Source organism: Lepus europaeus, chromosome 13 (assembly GCF_033115175.1).
Source record: "Lepus europaeus isolate LE1 chromosome 13, mLepTim1.pri, whole genome shotgun sequence".
Taxonomy (NCBI): domain Eukaryota; kingdom Metazoa; phylum Chordata; class Mammalia; order Lagomorpha; family Leporidae; genus Lepus; species Lepus europaeus.
Window position 1 is genome coordinate 35,851,441 of NC_084839.1, and position 20,826 is coordinate 35,872,266.

General features: G+C 42.1%; 1 protein-coding gene across 9 annotated transcripts in view; it reads left to right on the forward strand.

Moving 5' to 3' along the window:
- Positions 1 to 20,826, forward strand: part of TMEM178A (transmembrane protein 178A) — a 324,154-nt gene that overhangs the window by 62,533 nt on the left and 240,795 nt on the right. For 7 of the 9 annotated variants that reach the window (XM_062209320.1, XM_062209319.1, XM_062209322.1 and 4 more), the window contains one exon: positions 10,712 to 10,841. The exons of 1 other annotated variant lie outside the window; for it this stretch is intronic. In XM_062209320.1, coding sequence (XP_062065304.1) covers positions 10,718 to 10,841 — 124 coding nt within the window. In that variant the 5' untranslated portion in view covers positions 10,712 to 10,717. Of the gene's footprint in view, positions 1 to 6,080; positions 6,186 to 10,711; positions 10,842 to 20,826 lie in introns of all 9 variants that reach the window. One more of the 9 variants, XM_062209315.1, reaches the window with a different exon arrangement.

Here is a 20,826-nt window from a genome sequence, read left to right on the forward strand (position 1 = left end):
GTGACTGCCCAGAGCCCCAGCCACACCCTTTGTCCTCCCACATAGCCTCAGTGTTTTCACAGTCATGGCACACAAGCCTCCCATAGTCATGAGCACCCAGACCCCTGTTTGTTCTCCCCACTAGACTCAAGAGTCTCCACTTGGCTTGTTGCTGGGCACAGACACAGAAATAGGCTTGTGCAGGCTGCTATGTATGTCCAAAATTGTGCCTGCTCTCTATCAGCTTGTTACAGGATGCCATTGCAGGGTGACTGAGGAGAGATAAATCTATCCCCCTTTTGTTTTTTCTCCTCTAGTTTGGCAGGTCTCCTGTCCCCCATGGGGCTCCAAGCCAGGTTCCCTCCAGGCTCTTCCTGCAGCTTTTTCGCCAGTGGCTTGGGCTGCTGCGATCTGGTCTCACCTCACTCTCCAACATTGGTGCAGAGGCTCTTGGCTGCTGGGGTCCTGAGTTGTGTGAGCCCACGCCCTCCATGTAGGTCCTTGTTGTCCCTCCAATTTGTGTTGAATTTCCTCTACTATTTTCTCCCTAACTCTTCTCTGAGACTGCTGGAATGTTCTTTCCTGTGAAAATTACTTCCTACTGTGAACCTACATTCTGCCTACTTCTTTTATATGATCTATTGCACATTATATTTGCCATGGTGTGTTTACATGGCTCTCTTAGTTAACTAATATTTTGAGGGCAGAGTTCTTGTCTTATTTGTATCTCCAGGGTGTGGTGCTCAGTAAGCAGTTAAGACTGAGGAATGAATGAAAGGCCCACATCATGGGACATCTTTTATAGTTGGTAGTGGGTTTTGGATGATAGGATAATTTAGTGAAAATTTAAAGTTTAGAAAAGGGAATTTTTCCGGCGCGGCGGCTCACTAGGCTAATCCTCCGCCTTGCGGCGCCGGCACACCGGGTTCTAGTCCCGGTCGGGGCGCCGGTTCTGTCCCGGATGCCCCCTTCCAGGCCAGCTCTCTGCTGTGGCCTGGGAGTGCAGTGGAGGATGGCCCAAGTGCTTGGGCCCTGCACCCCATGGGAGACCAGGAGAAGCACCTGGCTCCTGGCTTCGGATCAGCACACCGCGCCAATCGCGGTGGCCATTGGAGGGTGAACCAACGGCAAAGGAAGACCTTTCTCTCTGTCTCTCTCTCTCTCACTGTCCACTCTGCCTGTCAAAAAAAAAAAAAAAAAAAGAAAAAAAAAAGAAAAGGGAATTTTATTCTTTTGTTTTCAGTTGGACCTACAGAAAGGATGCTTCATATAAAATTTTATAAATGGCTAATAAAGGAGAGCAATCACTGAAAATTTGCAGACATTTTAATATATGATTAACATATATATTAGTATTCAGTTAATTTTATGAAAATCTTAGTTTTACAAATTGCTAAGAAATCAGCTGTGAAAACTTTCTGTTCTCTTTCTGGGGTTTAATTTTTATCAACCAGTAGGATCTTATAATTCCCTTATTCTTGTAATCTGGGATACTTGGAGTTTGTCTTGTTGGAATTGCTGATAAAATGAAATCCTTCTTTGAAAGTTCTTAGTACTGTGCTTGGCAAAGACTCATAGTAAGTCCTGAGTAAACATGAGCTTTACTAGGCTCAGAAGCATACAACTTATACCATGTACTTCTTGTATTTGAAGGAGCTCCTGTCTACATTTTGGGAGTAGTGCATTAGTAAACCTGCTAACTCAGAAAAAGAAGCATCTAAGGAATTTATACTTTAAAATGAAGCACATAATAGAACATTCTCGAATATTTTGTAAGTTAGGTATAAAAATATAGGGAGATTATGTATGTATTTTTTAACAATTTATTTATTTATTTGAAAGTCAGAGTTACACAGAGAGAGAAGGAGAGGCAGAGAGAGCGAGAGCGAGTGAGAGCGAGCGAGAGAGAGGTAGGTCTTCCATTCCACTGGTTCACTTCCCAGTTGGCCGCAACAGCCAGAGCTGCACTGATCTGAAGCCAGGAGCCAGAAGCTTCCTCCAGGTCTCCCACCCAGGTGCAGGGGCCCAAACACTTGGGCCATCTTCCATTACTTTTACAAACCATAGCAGACAGCTGGATCGAAGTGGAGCAGCCAAGACATGAACCAGCGCCTGTATGGGTTGCCGGCACTGCAGTTGGCGGCTTTACTTGCTATGCCACAGCACCAGCCCCAAGAGATTATATTTTATAACCATATTTTCCAAATGTAGAAATCCCATTACAATATTTTAGGAACACTCTCTACCATCAAAATGGCTTGCTTACCAGGAATAAATCTATCACATGCCAGAGTGAAGGTGGTGGCTTGTTCATTTCCCCAAAAGACCTTCCCAATGGTAACTTTGAGGTAAGCTGTAGCTTACCAAACATAAACCTGGGCAGGTCCACCATAACTAGTTTATTTACATTTTGACTCATGATGCCTGTCAAACTTTAATCATAGGGAAACAAGTAATATTACTCAGATTCTATTGTTTAATCTCCCATTCATTTGTTTTCCAAGTTTGTTTCCATCTGTGAGAACGTTCCCTTTTGATTGCAACACTTGGTTCTAATTTCTGCAATTTGCCATTGTGTGATGGCTCTGAAAAATCCTATGATAAGCTCCTTATTTCCAAAATCTATGCATGTATGCCTCATTGAGTTGGATTCATTCTGGATATTTTGAAATCACATCAACTTTCAGATCAGTGAGTTACTTCTTAATAGATTACTGTCTGAATATCAGATGCTATTTTAAAAACATGAAAGAGTAGTTTTTAAATATGTGTAGCTGCTTCTATGGAATAGTAAGCTGGAGTACTTACTTGAATGAAGGCCCTGATTTTGTTATGTTGTCATTGGATATTTGAATAACTTAGCTATAAATGAGTTCTATGTGTACAAAAGTACTTTTCTAAACCAGTTGTCCCTAAATCAAAATATAGTTCTAGTTCCTGGGCAAAACTGGAAATGGAATGATTATATCTCCATAACTAAAACAAATTAGGGGGCTGACGTTGTGGTATAGCAGGTAAGATGCTGCCTGCAGCACCAGCATTCCATATGGGTGCCAGTTTGAGTCCTGGCTGCCCCACCTCTGATGCAGCTCCCTGCTAATGTGCCTGTGGGGAGGCAGCAGAGGATGGCCCAAGTCCTTGGGCCCCTGCATCCACAAGGAAGACCTGGAGGAAGCCCCTGGCTCCTGGCTTTGGATCAACTCAGCTCTGGCCATTGCAGCCATTTAACAAGTGACTCAGAAAATATAAAACTAGTCTCTCTGTCTCTACCTCTCTCTGTAACTCTGTCTTTCAAATAAATAAAATATACCTTTCTTTTAAAAAAATATACTTAACAACTAAAAATGTTATGCATTTAAAGTATACAGCTTGATCATTTTATATGATTAGTTAAATAATCACAATCAAGTTAATTAACATATTCATAATTTCATATAGTTTCCTTTTTTTCTTCTTTTTTTGTTGTAACATTTGCTAAGATGTACTCGCTTAGCAACTTTTTTTTTTGAAATTTATTTTATTTACTTGAAAGAATTACACAGAGAGAGAAGGAGAGGCAGAGAGAGAGAGAGAGAGAGAGAGAGAGTACCGTCTTCCATCCACTGTTTCACTCCCCAATTGGCTGCAATAGCCAGAGCTGTGCCGATCCGAAGCCAGGAGCCAGGAGCTTCTTCAGGGTCTCCTATGTGGGTACAGCAATCTAAGGACTTAGGCTATCTTCTACTGCCCTCCCAGGCCAAAGCAGAGAGCTGGATTGGAAGAGGAGTAGCTGGGACTTGAACTGGTGCCCATATGCGATGCTAGCACTGCAGGCGGTGGCCTTACCCACTATACCACAGCCCCAGCCTCAGAAAATTTCAAGAGTAGAATATTTTTTGATTATATTGTTAACTCATATTAACAATAATATATAGATCTCCAGGTCTTATCCATCTTGAATAACTAAAACTTTTTTAAAAAAATATATTTATTTTTTATTTGAAAGTCAGAGTTACAGAGAAGCTGAGGCAGAGAGAAAGCAAGCGAGCGCGAGAGAGAGGTGAGAGAGAGAAAGTCTTCCATCCATTGGTTCACTCTCTAGTTGGCAGCAACAACCAAAGCTGGGCCAATCTGAAGCCAGGAGCCAGGAGCTTCTTACAGGTCTCCCATGTGGGTTCAGGGGCCCAAGCACTTGAGCCATCTTCTACTGCCTTCCCAGGCCATAGCAGGGAGCAGGATTGGAAGTGGAGCAGCTGGGACTCGAACTGGAGCCCATATGGGATGCCGGCACTGCAAGCCGCAGCTTTACCTGCTACTGCTTGGTGCCGGCCCCGTAACTGAAAAGTTTTACCTCTTTTCCAACATCTCCTCATCTTCCCTTCCCTCCAGCTCCTGGCCATCACCATTCTACTCTCTGGTTCTATGAATTCAACTGTTTTAGATTATATATAAGTGACATCACACAGTATTTGTTTTTCTGTGTCTGACTTATTTCACTCAGTGAAATGTCCTCCAGGACATTCATGTTGTTGCAAAGGTTAGGATCTCCTTTTTAAAGGTTGAAGAATGTCCCATTCTGTATAGAGACCACATTTTCTTTATTAATTTGTTGCTGAACATTGAGATTATTTCTCTATCTTGGCTATTGCAAATAATACTGCACTGAACATGTGAGAGAAGATTTCTCTTCAAGACCCTGATTTCTATTCAAGAGCACTTCAAAAAGTTTGCAGAAAAATTAAATTAAAAGATAAATTTATTTTCACGCACTGAGTTTGAAATTCATGCATTGATTTTTCAAAACATGCATTTTCTTTCTTTTAATTTATTTGACAGGTAGAGTTATACACAGTGAGAGAGAGAGACAGAGAGAAAGGTCTTCCATCTGTTGGTTCACTCCCCAAATGGCTGCTACAGCTGGAGCTACGCCGATCCGAAGCCAGGAGCCAGGTGCTTCTTCCTGGTCTTCCATGCGGGTATAGGGGCCCAAGAACCTGGGCCATCCTCCACTGTCCTCCTGGGCCACAGCAGAGAGCTGCACTGGAAGAGAAGCAGCCGGGACTAGAACCTGGCGCCCATATGGGATGCTGGCGCTGCATCAGAGGATTAACCAAGTGAGACCGCCGGCCCCAAAACATGCATTTTCATAAGCTTTTTGGAGACCTCTCTTATGCATGGATATAAAAATTTGTTTTACACCAAAATAAACTTTTAAAATTGCATTTTCCATAAATATTTTTAAAGTACCCTCATATACCCAGAAGTGGGATTTCTGGGACATAGTAATTTTATTTATTTATTTTTAAACTTTTATTTATTTTCATTTTTTATTTGAAAAGCAAAGAGACAGATCCCCCATCCACTAGTTCACTCTTAAAATGCCTACAACAGCTAGGGCAGAGCAAAAGAAGAGAGCTGGTAACTCAATCTGGATCTCCCACATGCGTGGGCAGAGTGCACATAATCAGAAAGCTGGATGGGAAGCAGAAGAGCCAGGACTGCTAGGCACTCTGAAATGGGATATGGCTGTCCCAAGTGATGACTTACCCATTCTACCAAATGCCCACCTGCATTTTTCTGAATTTTTGAGGGGCTTCACACTGTTTTCTATCAATGGATGTGCCAATTTACATGTCCACCAACAGTGTACCAGGATTTCCTATTCTCCACTTTCTTCCATAACTTGTTATCTTTTGCTATGCAACTAAATTCGAACACACATTAATCATTACAGCAAATTGGTTGATGGAGCTGTATTCTCCATTTTAGATATGAGGAAATTTCTGCTCAGACTGCCTAAGTAACTCACTCAGTCTGATATAGCCCCTAAAACTCGAGTCTAATAAAATCTCAGCCCATCTGGTGGTAATGCCTGTGAACCCTTATTATTTCCTTTACAAAATAACATTTGATGCAGAGTGGAATAGTCTTGTGATACTTGGATAGATTTGACTTTTTATGAAGCTACAAACCATGTATTTAATGATTATAAAAATATATTCGATTAGAATATAATTGCTGGGGCTGACATTATGGCTCAGTGGGTTAAGCCACTGCTTGGGACATCAGCATTCCATATTGGAGTACTGGTTCAAGTTCTGGTTGCTCAACTCTTGACCCAGCTCCCTGAAGACAGCAGAAGATGGTCGAAGTACTGCAGCCCCTGCCACCCTTGTATGAGACCTGGATGGAGTTCCAAGTCCCTGGCTTTGGCCTGGCCCAGTCCTGTCAGTTTCAGCCATTTGGGGATTATGGAAGACTCTCTCTCTCTCTCTTTCTCTCTCTCTCTCTTTCCCTCCCTCCCTTCATCCTTCCCTGTTTCTCCCCCTCCCTCTCTCTCTCCCTGCCTTTCAAATAAGATAAATATATAAATAAATACATATTTTTAAAAAGAGAATATAATTGTATCTTTCTTAATAGTTCCTTTTTTCTGTAATTTTATTTTCTCTTTCTCCACTTAGGATATTTGTAGAATTTTATTGCTGATCTTCAACTTTGCCTGTGGCCTGTCTCCCATTTTGCTCTCATATGTTATTAGCAATAAATAATTTCTTTCAAATTCTGTTGGTAAGCCAGGCCACAAACGCTGTGAACAGACCTAGCTGATTTTCATGTGGCAGCCTAATTAGGAAATCATAAAGAAATCTCAGATGCACAGCAGTTCTTTACAATGGATTCTTCAAAAAGCTCATGGAGAGACATAGTCCATGTCCTAAAAGAAAGAAGCTGTCAACCCAGAATAGAAAACTCTACCCAGCAAAGCTCTCATTTGTAAATGAAAGTGAAATGAAGACCTTCAAAAACAAACAGAAATTGAAAGAATTTGTCACTACTTGTTCAGCTTTACAAATGATTCTTAAAGATGTACTACATGCAGAAACAGAACAATAGTCATCAGTCATTGTTATAAAAGAATGTGAAGGCAGAGAATCTTCTGATAGAAGTACAAAGGAAATACAAAGCAAACAATAGGAATATTTATGGGAAAATGATGGGAACAAATAGTTACTTATCAATAATAACCTTAAATATAAGTGGCTTAAATTCTCCAGTTAAAAGATATTGACTGGCTGAATGAATTAAAAAAACAAAACCCATTTTTTTTGCTGCCTACAAGAAATGTCCCTCCCCAACAAAGACATATGCAGAATGAAAGTGAAAGGATGGAAAAAGGACCCCCATACTAATGGAGAGCAAAAATGAGCAGGTGCAGTCATCTAATATCAGACAAAATACAACTTTAACAGAAAAACTATTGAAAGAGACAAAGAAGGGCACTATGTAATGAGTAAGGGATCAATTCAACAAAGATGTAGTGATAGTAAATGATATGTACCCAATTACAGGGTAAAAAAAAAATTATAAAAGATCAGTGAAATGAGGAGCTTGTTTTTTGAAAAATAAACAAAATGGATATACCATTGACCCCACTAACAAAAAAAGGGAGAAGATCCAAATCAATAAAATCAAAGAAGAAAAAGGTGATATAACAGTGGCTACCACAGAAATAAAAAGGAACATTAGGAATTACTACAAACAGCTATATGCTAACAAATTGAGAAATTTACAAGAAATAGATTCCTGGACACATATAATCTCCTAAAATTGAGTCATGAAAACATAGAAAACCTAAACAGACCAATAACCAAAATGGAGACTGAATCAGTAATGAAGATCCTCCCAATAAAGTAAAGTCCAGGACTGGATGGTTTCACTGCTAAATTCTACCAGACTTTTAAAGATGAACTATTCCAATTTTTCTCAAACTATAAAAAATTGAAAAGGAGGAAGTCCTCCAAACTCCTTCTATGAAGCCAGCATCACTCTTAATTCCAAAACCAGAAAAAGATACAACAAAGAGAACTATAGACCAGTATCACTGATGACCAGAGATACAGAAATACTCAACAAAATACTAGGTAATCAAATCCAACAACACATCTGAAATATCATTCACTGGGCCAAGTGGGATTTATCCCTAGTATGCAGGGATGGTTCAACATATGCAAATCAATAAACGTGATACATCATATTAGCAAACTGAAGAATAAAAGCTATATGATTATCTCAATAGATTCAGAGACAGCATTTGATAAAATACCACATCCTGTCATGATAAAAATCCTAAGCAAATTGGGTATAGAAGGAACATTCCTCAAGACAATCAAGGCAATCTATGACAAACCTACAGCCAGCATCATGTTGAATGGGGGAAAGTTGGAAGCATTTCCACTAAGATCTGGAACCAGAAAAGGATGTCCACTTTCACCATTGGTATGCAGTATAATCCTGGAAGTTTTAGGCAGAACCATTAGGCAAGAAAAAGAAATTAAAGGGATACAAATTGGAAAGGAGAAAATAAAATCATCTTATTTGTAGATGGCATTATTCTCTATATAGGAGAACCAAAAGACTCCACTAAGACACTATTGGAATTCATAAGAGAGTTTGGTAAAGTTGCAGGATATAAAATCGACACATAAAAGTCAGTGGGCTTTTTATACACAGACAATGCCATGGCTGAGAAAGAAGTTGTAAGATTAGTCCCATTAACAATAGATAAAAAAAAAATTCAAAATACCTTAGAATAAATTTAACCAAGGATGTGAAAGAACTCTAAAATGAAAATTGTAAAACATTAAAAAAGAAATAGAGGGCATTGGCCGGTGCCATGGCTCAACAGGCTAATCCCCCGCCTGCGGCGCCGGCACACCAGGTTCTAGTCCTGGTTGGGGTGCTGGATTCTGTCCCGGTTGCCCCTCTTCCAGGCCAGCTCTCTGCTATGGCCCGGGAGTGCAGTGGAGGATGGCCCAAGTGCTTGGGCCCTGCACCCCATGGGAGACCAGGATAAGCACCTGGCTCCTGGCTTTGGATCAGCGCAGTGTGCTGGTCGCAGCGCGCCAATCGCGGTGGCCATTGGAGGGTGAACCAACGGCAAAGGAAGACCTTTCTCTCTGTCTCTCTCTCTCACTGTTCACTCTGCCTGTCAAAAAAAAAAAAAGAGGGCACAAAAAATGAAAATCACTAGCAATCAGGGAAATGCAAATCAAAACCACAATGAGGTTTCACCTCACCCCAGTTAGAATGGCTCACATACATAAATCTACCAACAACATGCTGGTGAGGATGTGGGGGAAAAGGGACACTAACCCACTGTTGGTGGGAATGCAAACTGGTTAAGCCACTATGGAAGTCAGTCTGGAGATTCCTCAGAAACCTGAATATAGCCCTGCCATACAACCCAGCTCAGAGGAACAAGGGGAATTGCCCAGCATCATTGGACAGCTTGTAACTGGACAACCAGGATTCAAATATTGACCTATATCTTATTTAACCTATTAAGTCCCAAGCTTTCAATTCTGCAGATATTCCATTGAAATTGACACAGGTACATTAAAATATGTTGGAAATAATACTCTTGAGGCCAGTGTTGTGGTGTGAAGGATTAAGCTGTCACCTACAATGCTGGCATCCCATATGGATACTGATTTGAGACCCAGCTGCTCCACTTCTGATCAAGCTCCCTGGTAATGTGCCTGGGAAAGCAGCAGAGGATGGCCCGAGTACTTGGGTTCCTGAACTCATGTGGGAGACCCAGAAGAAGCTCCAAGCTCCTGGCTTTGGTCTGGCACAACCTTGGTCATTGTGGCCATTTGGAGAGTGAACCAGTAGATGGAAGATCTCTCTCTCTGTCTCTTCCCCCTGTAATTCTGCCTTTCAAATAAAAAAAATTGAAAAATGAACCAAAATACATATTGTCTTGAAAATAGGACACAGGGACAATGTAGTATCTTTTGCATATACAAAATATGTAAATAGGATATTAGGCAAATCTGATACCTGCTCATATGTTACACAACATACAAAGAAGTGACTTTCATGACTTGTTCAGCAATTACTTTTGGTGGAAAAGATTAAATCATTTCAAGAGGTTATATCACATTTTTAACAGTATGTTGTCAGTTTCACATGACATAGCTTATTTTGACATCATTGCTGTCCTTGCCATTTGAGAACAATATGGCTTTCTCACGTCAAAACTGACATCATCTTGGACAGTAGTAAACCCAGGAGTACCATGCTTTCATCGTCCTGTTGGTTCCTCATTGCATCGCTTTAGGTGTGCTAAACAGATGTCTATTTTGAAACCCAACAAATTTATGAGATTGTTCCTGCCTTTGTTCTCAAATTTGTGGATAACTCATGCATTTAGGAGACACAGGCCAATTATTTGAGTGAGCCAAAGCCAATACCATTTTTTTTTTTTTTTACCTCTAGAGAAGTAGACTATTTGGAAACTAAACAATCAGACTCATCCAAACCACCACTGAAATTGTTGTAGGTTCCCAGTACCTTTGGATGACGTGCATTGGTTCTGCTCTTTATTTCTTTTGTCCATCATTGAACTTTGCTAAGTGATTCTACTGTATCACAGTTTATTCCAACAAGGACACACTTATTATCTAACCACTTTAAAAGGAGAATTTCATTATTTATATTGAATTTGTAAGTATATCATAAGCAGTGAATAGACTGTCAAAAAAGCAGCGATTGTGGATTCTCCATCACTTTGAGCCTTTGTTTTGTCTTACTCTCACACACACAGGCCACAGCTCATCAACAAATAACCACAAGTAGCAACATGTTAGTCTTCAGGCAGCAGTGCAGGACACCACACATGACTGTGCAGTATACATTGGCTCAATGTCCTATTTATAGAACAGCTACTCTTTTTTTTTTTTTTTTCCTACAGGGGAAAATGAGAATGCATTGTCGTGTTTCCCACATTTGTGTAAATCACCGGGGTCAGCACATCTGGAATGCAATGGATAAGCCTCACCTTGAAAAAACCACCTTCATGGTCATTGTATTTCCCCTGCCATGTAAGTATAGAAGAGCTATTTTCAAATATTGATGATTTGAAATTGAGTGCATTCCTCATAATAAAATGAAAACTTAATTCTAGAAAATAATTTCATGAATGCATTTCTTATGTACAAATCACTTATTTATGTGATCTTTTGTTAAGTTGAACATTTAATAAAAATTTTTGTAGGCTAATGCTGTGGCATAGTAGATTAAGTCTCCACCTGCAGTAGTGGCATCCCATATGGGTGCCAGTCTGTGTCCTAGCTGCTCCACTTCAGATTTAGCTCCCTGCTAATGCACCTGGGAAAGCATTGGAAGATGGCCCAAGTTCTTTGGCCCCTGCACCATGTGGGAGACCCAGATAAAGCTCCTGGCCTTACCGTGGCCTAATCCTGACAATTGTGGCCATTTAGGGAGTGAAACAGCTGATGGAAGACCTGTTTCTCCCTCCCTCTGCCTCTGCCTCTCCCTCTCTGTGGCTCTGACTTTCAAATGAATAAATAAATCTTTGAAAATTTTTTTTGCAGTAAAGGTTATACCATTTTCAAAAAGAATTTTAAAATATTTTCAAATGCTATAATAATTCACCTATTACTTTTTTAAAAGATTTTATTTATTTATTTGAGAGGTTGAGTTACAGACAGAAAGAAAGAGAGACAGGGAGAAAGGTCTTCCGTCCATTGGCCCACTCCCCAGATGGCCACAATGGCCAGAGCTGTGCCGATCCAGAGCCAGGAACCACGTGCTTGTTCCCAGTCTCCCATGCGGGTGCAGGGGCCCAAGCACTTGGTCCATCTTATACTGCCTTCCCAGGCCACAGCAGGGAGCTGGATTGGAATAGGGGCAGCCGAGACTAGAACCGGCACCCATGTGGGGTGCCGGCGCCTCAGGCGGAGGAGTAACCTACTGTGCCACAGCGCCGGCCTCACACCTATTACTTTTCTCAGAAGAATAGAACTCTAAAATCATAGCATTTATTTCAAAGTTATCATCTGGTATATTTATTGTTCAATTTTTGAAAACTTTTTTTTAAACATTTATTTTGAATGTCAGAGTTACAGAGAGGGAGACACACAGAGAAAGAGATTTTCCATCCTCTGATTCACTCCTCAGACGACCACAACAGCCAGTTATGGGCCAGGCTGAAACCAGGAGCTTCTTCCAGGTTTCCCACATGGGTGGCAGTGGATCAGGTACTTTGGCCAGCCTCTGCTGCTTTCTCGGGCTATTAACAGAGAGCTGGATTGGAAGTAGAGCAACCAGCACCCATATGGGATGCTGGAGTGGCAGGAGGTAACTTTACCTGCTGTGCTATAATGCCAGCCCCTCAATTTAAGTTTTTATAGTCGCCCTATATATAGGACATAATGTATTAATCCCAAACCCATGTTCCTTTTACTGCTCGAGGTTGTTCCTTTGGTGTGGGAATTTTACAAACATTTTCTCCTAGTCATTTTTCCTGCCTCTGTCTATGACCATCTCATTTCATGTTACTGATTTTATCCAAAAGCAAAAACAGGTTTTGAAATTCTTGAGTAACATTGAAATTAAGTATTCAGATGTAAGAGCTTGTATTTCTGTGTTACCTGTGAATCATTATTTCTCCACACTGTCTCTTTCTTTCTTTTCCTACCTCATGTGTTTGATATCTGATTCTTAGTCTTTTCAGGGGTTTTTGCAGGAAAGTGCCAGTTAAAATTTCTATAGGCAAATTAGTTCTGATAGCCTTGCAATAGGGGAAGGAAGTTACTTTGGGGCTCATGAAAATGTATAATGAAAAGACTTTCATAGAGTTCTAATTTTGTAAGTAAAATAATCAATACAGTAGCAATATTAAGAATGATCAGTGTTTTTGCTGTTTCAAGCTTTTGCTATTTTAAGCAAATTGTCCATTTTTGTATGACAAAGCCTATGAGATAGTTACAGGTCTAGATCTTCCACCTCTGTCTTTTCAGTGCTGCTAAAGAAGGGACTGAGTGGTAGACTTGTGGCCAAGGTCAAGCACTTGGGTCCCTGTCACCTACATGGGAGACCCAGATGGAGTTCTGAGCTCCCAGCTTCAGCCTTGTCCAACCCTGGCTGTCATGGCCATCAGCACAGTGAATCAATGGATGGAAGATCTCTGTTTCTCTCCCTGTCTCTTTGCCTTTCAAATCAAAGTGGAAATAAGTAAATCAATAATTTTCAAATTAAAAGAAGGGTCTGAAACTTTCTTTTTCTTTAGACAGGCAGAGTTAGTGTGTGTGTGTGTGTGTGTGTGTGTGTGAGAGAGAGAGAGAGAGAGAGAGAGAAAAGGGTCTTCCTTCCATTGGTTCACCCCCCAAATGGCTGCTACAGCTGGCACACTGCGCCGATCCGAAGCCAGGAGCCTGGTCTCCCATGCAGGTGTAGGGCCCAAGACCTGGGCCATCCTCCACTGCCTTCCCAGGCCATAGCAGAGAGCTGGACTGGAAGAGGAGCAACTGGGACAGAATCGGGTGCCCCAACCGGGACTAGAACCTGGGGTGCCGGTGCCGCAGGTGGAGGATTAGCCTAGTGAGCCGCGGCGCCGACCAACTTTCTTTTTTTTTTTTTAATTTTTAAAAAATTATTTGACAGGTAGAGTTATAGACAGTGAGAGAGACAGAGAGAAAGGTCTTCCTTTTGTTGGTTCACTCCCCACATGGCCGCTATGGCTGGTGCTGTGCCAATCCGAAGCCAGCAGTCAGGTGCTTCCTCCTGGTCTCCCATGCAGGTGCAGGGTCCCAAGCCCTTGGGCCATCCTCTACTTCCCTCCTGGGCCACAGCAGAGAGCTAGACTGGAAGAGGAGCAACTGGGATTAGAACCCCAGGGCCCATAAGGGATGCCGGCGCCGCAGGCGGAGGATTAGCCTAGTGAGCCATGGCGCCGGCCCCAAAAGAAGGGTCTGAAACTTTCTTTTATTTTTTAATTTTTTTTATTTTTGACAGGCAGAGTGGATAGTGAGAGAGACAGAGAGAAAGGTCTTCCTTTGCCGTTGGTTCACCCTCCAATGGCCGCTGCGGCCGGCGCATCTCGCTGATCCGAAGCCAGGAGCCAGGTGCTTCCTCCTGGTCTCCCATGGGGTGCGGGACCCAAGCACTTGGGCCATCCTCCACTGCACTCCCAGGCCACAGCAGAGAGCTGGCCTGGAAGAGGGGCAACTGGGACAGAATCCGGCGCCCCGACCGGGACTAGAACCCGGTGTGCCAGCGCCGCAGGTGGAGGATTAGCCTAGTGAGCTGCGGTGCCGGCCCTGAAACTTTCTAAATCTATTCTTTTACCCTCCTAGCTCTGACTCTCCCCTTCCTATGGATGTTAAACATGCTGCCTACGGTAGATGTTTGTCAGGCCTTTGAATAACATCTCCTCACTGTGATGAGCAACTTGTAGGGCATACTCTGAGGTCTGGCATCAGACAGCCTTGTAGTTTGAACCTAGCTGTTGTATATAGGGCAGCACAGAGGCATGAGCCACATTCCTATTGAAATATAGCTGGTGACTTCACTCTTTAATGTTGAAATGATTTTACTTTCCTTTGCTAGCAAGGATGGTTAATAACTGTGTTACTTTTATTTTTTTTTTAACTTTTATTTAATGGATATAAATTTCCAATGTACAGCTTATAGATTACAATGGCTTCCCCCTCCCATAACTTCCCTCCCACCCGCAACCCTCCCATCTCCCCTTCCATTCACATCAAGGTTCATTTTCAATTCTCTTTATATACAGAAGATCAATTTAGTATATATTAAGTAAAGATTTCAACAGTTGGCACCCACATAGAAACACAAAGTGAAACATACTGTTTGAGTACTAGTTATAGCATTAAATCACAATGTACAGCACATTAAGGACAGAGATCCCACATGAGGAGCAAGTGCATAGTGACTCCTGTTATTGACCCAACAAACTGACACTCTAGTTTATGGCGCCAGTAACCACCCTAGGCTCTCGTCATGAGTTGCCAAGGCTATGGAAGCCTTTTGAGTTCGCCGACTCTGATCATATTTAGACAAGGTCATAAAAGACAGGGTGAGGATAGTAACCAATGATCCTAAGAGTGGCATTAACCAGAACAATTATACAGCATTAAGTGGGGAAGAGGACCATCAGTACACACAGGTTGGGAGTAGAGCCATTGGTGGTAGAGTAGAGGTTATGATTACAAAGGAATGAGGCCCAAGTGCGCTAGACAGGGTCTAGAACAAAGGACAGAGTCATTATTAGAGGAGCTAAGAAAGGTGCTATCTAAGCTACAATTTAGCTTTCTGATTGAGAGGCAAATAGACCTGACAGAAGGGGCTTGATAATAATCTGTTGGGCTTTAGGCCTTGTAAGTTAAGAGGCCCAGACCTATCTATCTCTTCACTTGGGGTACATCCTAAGGGAGGTGTGAACCTCCTGGGGGAAGGCACCCTGTTGACTTTCATTACTTGGCTGGCCTGGGAGGAGAGCTGGCCAGGTAAAGGCAGGTGGCATCTCTAACAAGAAATTTACAGTTCTGCCTGCAATGTTGCTGACCCTACTTGGCCGTCACCTCAGCTGCAGTGGTCACTTTGGAAGTTGGGCTGAGTGAAGGGCTTTTCAGCTTAGAGCCAATAAGATCTGTGGCTCTGACCTGGGCATCCTTCGACTCCAGGGCAGGTCCATTTCCAGTGATCCAACTCTTGGCAGTATTACTTTTGTTTCTGTAAGAGACTCATACACACACGTATGTCTAGTAGGACTTCAGAAATTTAATGGAAAATGGAAGTAAAAGGATAAATTATTTTGGTGCAAAAATGTTTGAAATGCACGTATAGTTTTTCCATAACATCATGCAATTTCCATGAACTTTTTGAACACTCTGTGTGTGCATGCTTGTACATTTTGAAATTTGAAAGCAATAATTTTCACAACTAGTCTATTTCAGGAACATAACATTAAATCTCTGCCAACCTTCCCTCCAGAGACCGTCCCCCTCCTCCAATTTCACATAAATAGCAAATACTGTATAGCATTTTATCTGCAGGAAACACTGTTCAGTTGCAGGATTAACAACTGTATTTGCTTTTTTTTTTTTAACTTGAGAAGTTTAAAAATGTTTTATGCTTTACAAACAGGAAAAAACAAAATCCAGAAGAACCTGTCTCTGTGATAACGTCACCCATGAAAACTGAGTTTCAGACTCTAACTTCTTGAGAAACAAAGGCTGCTGGATTTAGCATTCAGATCTCACTTTCATTCAACAGAGCTGTCGGTTTAAACTCAGGCTTTCCCTTAAGATAGTGATTCCACCAGGGGAAGCAATATGTGAAATTTTTTTCAAGAAAGTTTTTGTGTGAAAGTGTGACTCCTGCCAGAGATGTCATATGTTTGAGTTAACTTTCTTCCCAGGAACTAGGAAAATTTCCCAAGCCCCAGATAAATACAGCTGGAATGCTATTCAGAAGTCAGTAGCATGGGGCTGAAGAGACTGAATTTTACATCCTTCATTTGTTTCTGGTTGAAATAAGCCTTCATTCTATTTTCCTTAAGGCGGAAGCCCAATTCGCTTTGAAGATTATACAGCCTTATTCTATCAGAAGAAAATGATTAAGATTTTTGTCACTGCTATTATAATTTATATCATTATAAATTGAACTAAGGAAGGTGATGGCTCTACTGGATTCCTTCCAGAGCTCCCTAAGGGATAAAAATGTACAACTGACTCTCCATAAGATCTTCTGTTTCTGCCTCTTGCTCGTCACCCCTTCAGCGTTGTAAGCTCTCTGCCACCATGCTGTTGATGAGCTACTCTGCACGTAGGCACGCTGCAGTAATTAATGCTCCCCATGTTTACTCACAGGAACTACAACACTATGAAGTATCCTTCACAATTATCAAGGAGAAATTATAAATTATGTTCAGTACAGCATTAGAGCAGTTCCACATCTGATTTAAAGCCCCCTGAGGAGAATGGGCTGGAACTGACTCCTACTGGCTTGTGAGGACAGTTGTTAAATGGTAAGAAATTTTGCCAGCCAGATGTTAAACCTTTGAAATTGGGTCACAGTGGGAGTATTTATACGACAGAAATTAGCATCTACTAAAAATCAGGCTCTCCACCTCCATCCCATTCAACCAGTTTATCAGCACCATTAAGACTGAGTCATTCAGTTAATACCGGTTGGCTAGAACAGCACCTCTCACTCATGCTGGACAGGAGTTCACTGGTGAGTCTTCCTAAGCTGAAAAGTCAGTTAAGACCTGTATTAGTGTCCTGTGGCTGCTATAATCACTGACCACAGCCATAGCGACTTAACACAATCTAAATGATTTTTCACATTTTTTAGATGCCAGAGGTCTAGATTATAGGACTGAAGTCTAGATGTCAGCAGCATTGTGCCACTTCCAGGAGCTCTAGGAGAGAATTTGTTCTCTGCTTTTCCAGCTGCTGTTGTTTTCTTGCTTTCCTTAGCTTGTGACTGTGTCATTCCAGTCTTTAAGGCCAGTGTCTTCAAGTCTCTCTCTGCTGTCTCTTCACTGTTGACGTGTTACCTCCCCCCACCCCCATCTCTCTCGAGTGTGAAATATCCCTCTTTCTCTCTCTTCTAAGAACATTTGTGAGTGCACTGAGGATCCACCCTGATTGCCCGAGATTATCATTCTCATCTCAAAACCCCTAACTTAATGTCATCTGCAAAGACACTGTCCCCCTCTATCCCCCAAATATGATGACACTTTCAGATTCTGAAGAGTAGAGCTGGTATCTTTGGGAGGGCCATTTTTTTTAGCTTACCACAATACTCATCTCTACAGCCCCTTTCACATAGAGACACATTGCACTTGTGCAACATCACTAATAAATGACGAAGTTTTAATAATATCATCTTTATGGTAATGGCTGTTCTTTACTGAGTACCTCCTACATGCCAGCCAAAGTACTTGGCGTGTAGGAATCTCTTCATCTCATTATTTCTCCTCCCCAAATCAAGAAATATGTGCTCAAATGTCACCAAAGCCTAAATTGATAGGTCATGATACATATACCCTGTTTCCCTCCATCCTCCTCCTCAAAGCCATTCCCTGGGCTGTTCATAGAGCTTTTTCAGGGATCTCTTGTTATATGTTGCCTACTCTGGTGTCCTAGTTTTATAGTTTCCAATCCTGTTCCTTGGTTACTCTTAGAGAACTTATTTCTGACATCAATGTGGGAATGATTAAGGGGATAGTGGAAAGGATGTCTGTTGACTGGGAATGACCTCTTTGGTCTGCAAAGTCCCTGGCCAAGTGAATGGAAGGCTCTGGACCATGGTCACTCCCTGGGTGAAACCATACCTGGCAATATTATCTCTCAAGAGGTGATTTGAAGATGGCCATGAACCATGCCTGTGGGTGAGAAGCCTGTAATTTTCTGTTCTGTAGTTTATGGAGTGCCTGCTTTCTAGCACATCTCTGCTGAGATGTCTGTGCAGCTCACTGTTGGATTTTTAATAGTTTACACCAGAAGAAAGGAAGAAGGGCACTAACATTTGCTGACTGACCACTCTGCAGCAGGTTCTGTGCTGGGGTTGTCCATATTGGGCAAAGGATGGTGTAAAAATCTGAAAACATGTTCTTGTGTTATTCTTTGTAGTTACAGTTGATCTGTTAGAACTATTTTAGAGATATAATATAGGATGTCAGTTGTGTTTGGGTAGCACTTCTATATTTCTGTTAAAATATAATTATCAATTGTGAAAAAGTGTTTGGATCTAGCCTATATGGTAGCTAGTGTTTTATGAAGGAATTCATAGCAGGTTTAGTCCATTTTAGAAATGTTCTAGAGCCCCTGTGTGACTTTGTTAACAGGCAGAAAAATGGACTCCTAAAAATTGGGCAGAATTAGCAGTAACAGGCCAACAGCAGACTTGGGGAAGGTGATATTAGCTCCACTACTCTAGCTAAAACTTACTATTCTGTCAGAGCCTCAGGTTCTTTATGTGTAAAATTGTGATGATAATTCCTCCTTCCAGGATTTTTGGGAGGATCAAAGTAAATTGAAGTAAATAACATGTCTAGGCCATGTTAAATGTTCAACAGATTGTAGTTTCTTTTTTTCTTTTCTTTTCTTTTCTTTTTTTTTTTTTTGACAGGTAGAGTGGACAGTGAGAGAGAGACAGAGACAGAAAGGTCTTCCTTTACGGTTGGTTCACCCTCCAATGGCTGCTGCGGCCAGCGTGCTGTGGCCGGCGCACCGCACTGATCTGAAGCCAGGAGCCAGGTGCCTCCCCTGGTCTCCCATGTGGGTGCAGGGCCCAAGCATTTGGGCCATCCTCCACTGCACTTCCGGGCCACAGCAGAAAGCTGGACTGAAAGAGGGGCAACCGGGACAGAATCCGGCGCCCCGACCGGGACTAGAACCCCGTGTGCTGGCGCCGCCGGCGGAGGATTAGCCTAGTGAGCCGTGGCGCCGGCCCAGATTGTAGTTTCATTGTCAAAATTAGAAACTCTGCTGTAGGTTGAATGCTTGTGTCCTCCCCAAGTTCATGTGTTGAAACTGTACCCCCAGTGTGATGGTTATTAGGATATGGGGCCATTGGGAGATAATTAGGTCACCTCAGGGACAAAACCCTCATGATCAGGATTAGTGCCCTCATAACGGAGACCTCAGGCAACCAGCTTGCTTCTTCTGCCAAGTGAGGTTACAGAGGGAAGTAGGTATTTTTTTTTTTTTTTGGACAGCCAGAGTTAGTGAGAGAGAGAGAGAGAGAGAGAGGGAGAGAGAGAGAAAGGTCTTCCTTTTCGGTTGGTTCACCCCCCAAAGTGGCTGCTTCAGCTGGTGCATTGTGGCCGGCACACTGCACCAATCCGAAGCCAGGAGCCAGGTGCTTCCTCCTGGTCTCCCATGCGGGTGCAGGGCCCAAGTACTTGGGCCATCCTCCACTGCCTTCCCAGGCCACAGCAGAGAGCTGGCCTGGAAGAGGAGCAACTGGAACAGAATCTGGCACCTCAACCAGGACTAGAACCCGGGGTGCCGGCGCTGCAGGCAGAGGATTAGCCTAGTGAGCCGCGGCGCCGGCCCGAAGTAAGTAATCTACAGTCTGGAAGGTTGTCCTCCCCAGAATTTGACCACACTGGAATTCTGATCTCAGACTTCTAGCTTCTACAGCAATGAGAAATAAAAGTCTGTCGCTTATAAACCGCCGAGTTACGCCATTTTGTTGTAGCAGTCTGAGTGTACCAATACAAGCAAACAAATGTATCAACTGAGTTGCAGACAGTCATTTGTTCTAGTCATTTGAGTAATCTTAATAGTACTTTCTGGTCTTAAATGTCCACTTCCACAATATAGAGCAATAAGATATTAGCTTTTTCTCCTCTGGGGATCATTTCTGGCCTAACCAGGTGCCTGCCCTTTCCCCCTGGCACAGCCTGTGTGTTCCCACTCAGGTACAGTGAGCCTCCCTCAAAACAGCCCTTGCTCCACGCGTATGCATCTCTCTACAGCACCACAGTTGTCTGCCCGAGAGCAAAGAGCTCATTTCTGAATCTTCACTGCTGAGCAGAATTTCTGAAACATGTAAGGAGCCTTAAATACTCCCCAAACTGAATTTGAATAAAGTTTCAGTTTTTTGAAATGGAAAACAAACAAAAACAAATGGTGCACATTTACTCTAAGGAAACCTTCTCTCTCATAGGAAGGGAGATTGATGCCATTGCTTTGTTTTTTTACATTCCTTCCTGAACCCTGTTTACTCTGGCTTTTGGTTGACTCTTGGGACATGGAGAGACAAGGTTCAATTTTTGTGACTTTAAACCCTGTTCTGAAAGATTAATTACAAACATAATGGATATTGGTTTTTATTTCATCATTCTGTGACTTAGACTTGGGGGAATTTTGGGCTAATATATTGGCAAGTGACTTTAGCCTCCCATCAGCACTATAAGCTAACATTTGAGGACATTAGGATAAACCTGTTATAGACATAATATTATTGAATCTTTCCCACAATCCTACAAAGTAGATATTATTATTATTATCTCTGTCTCACAGC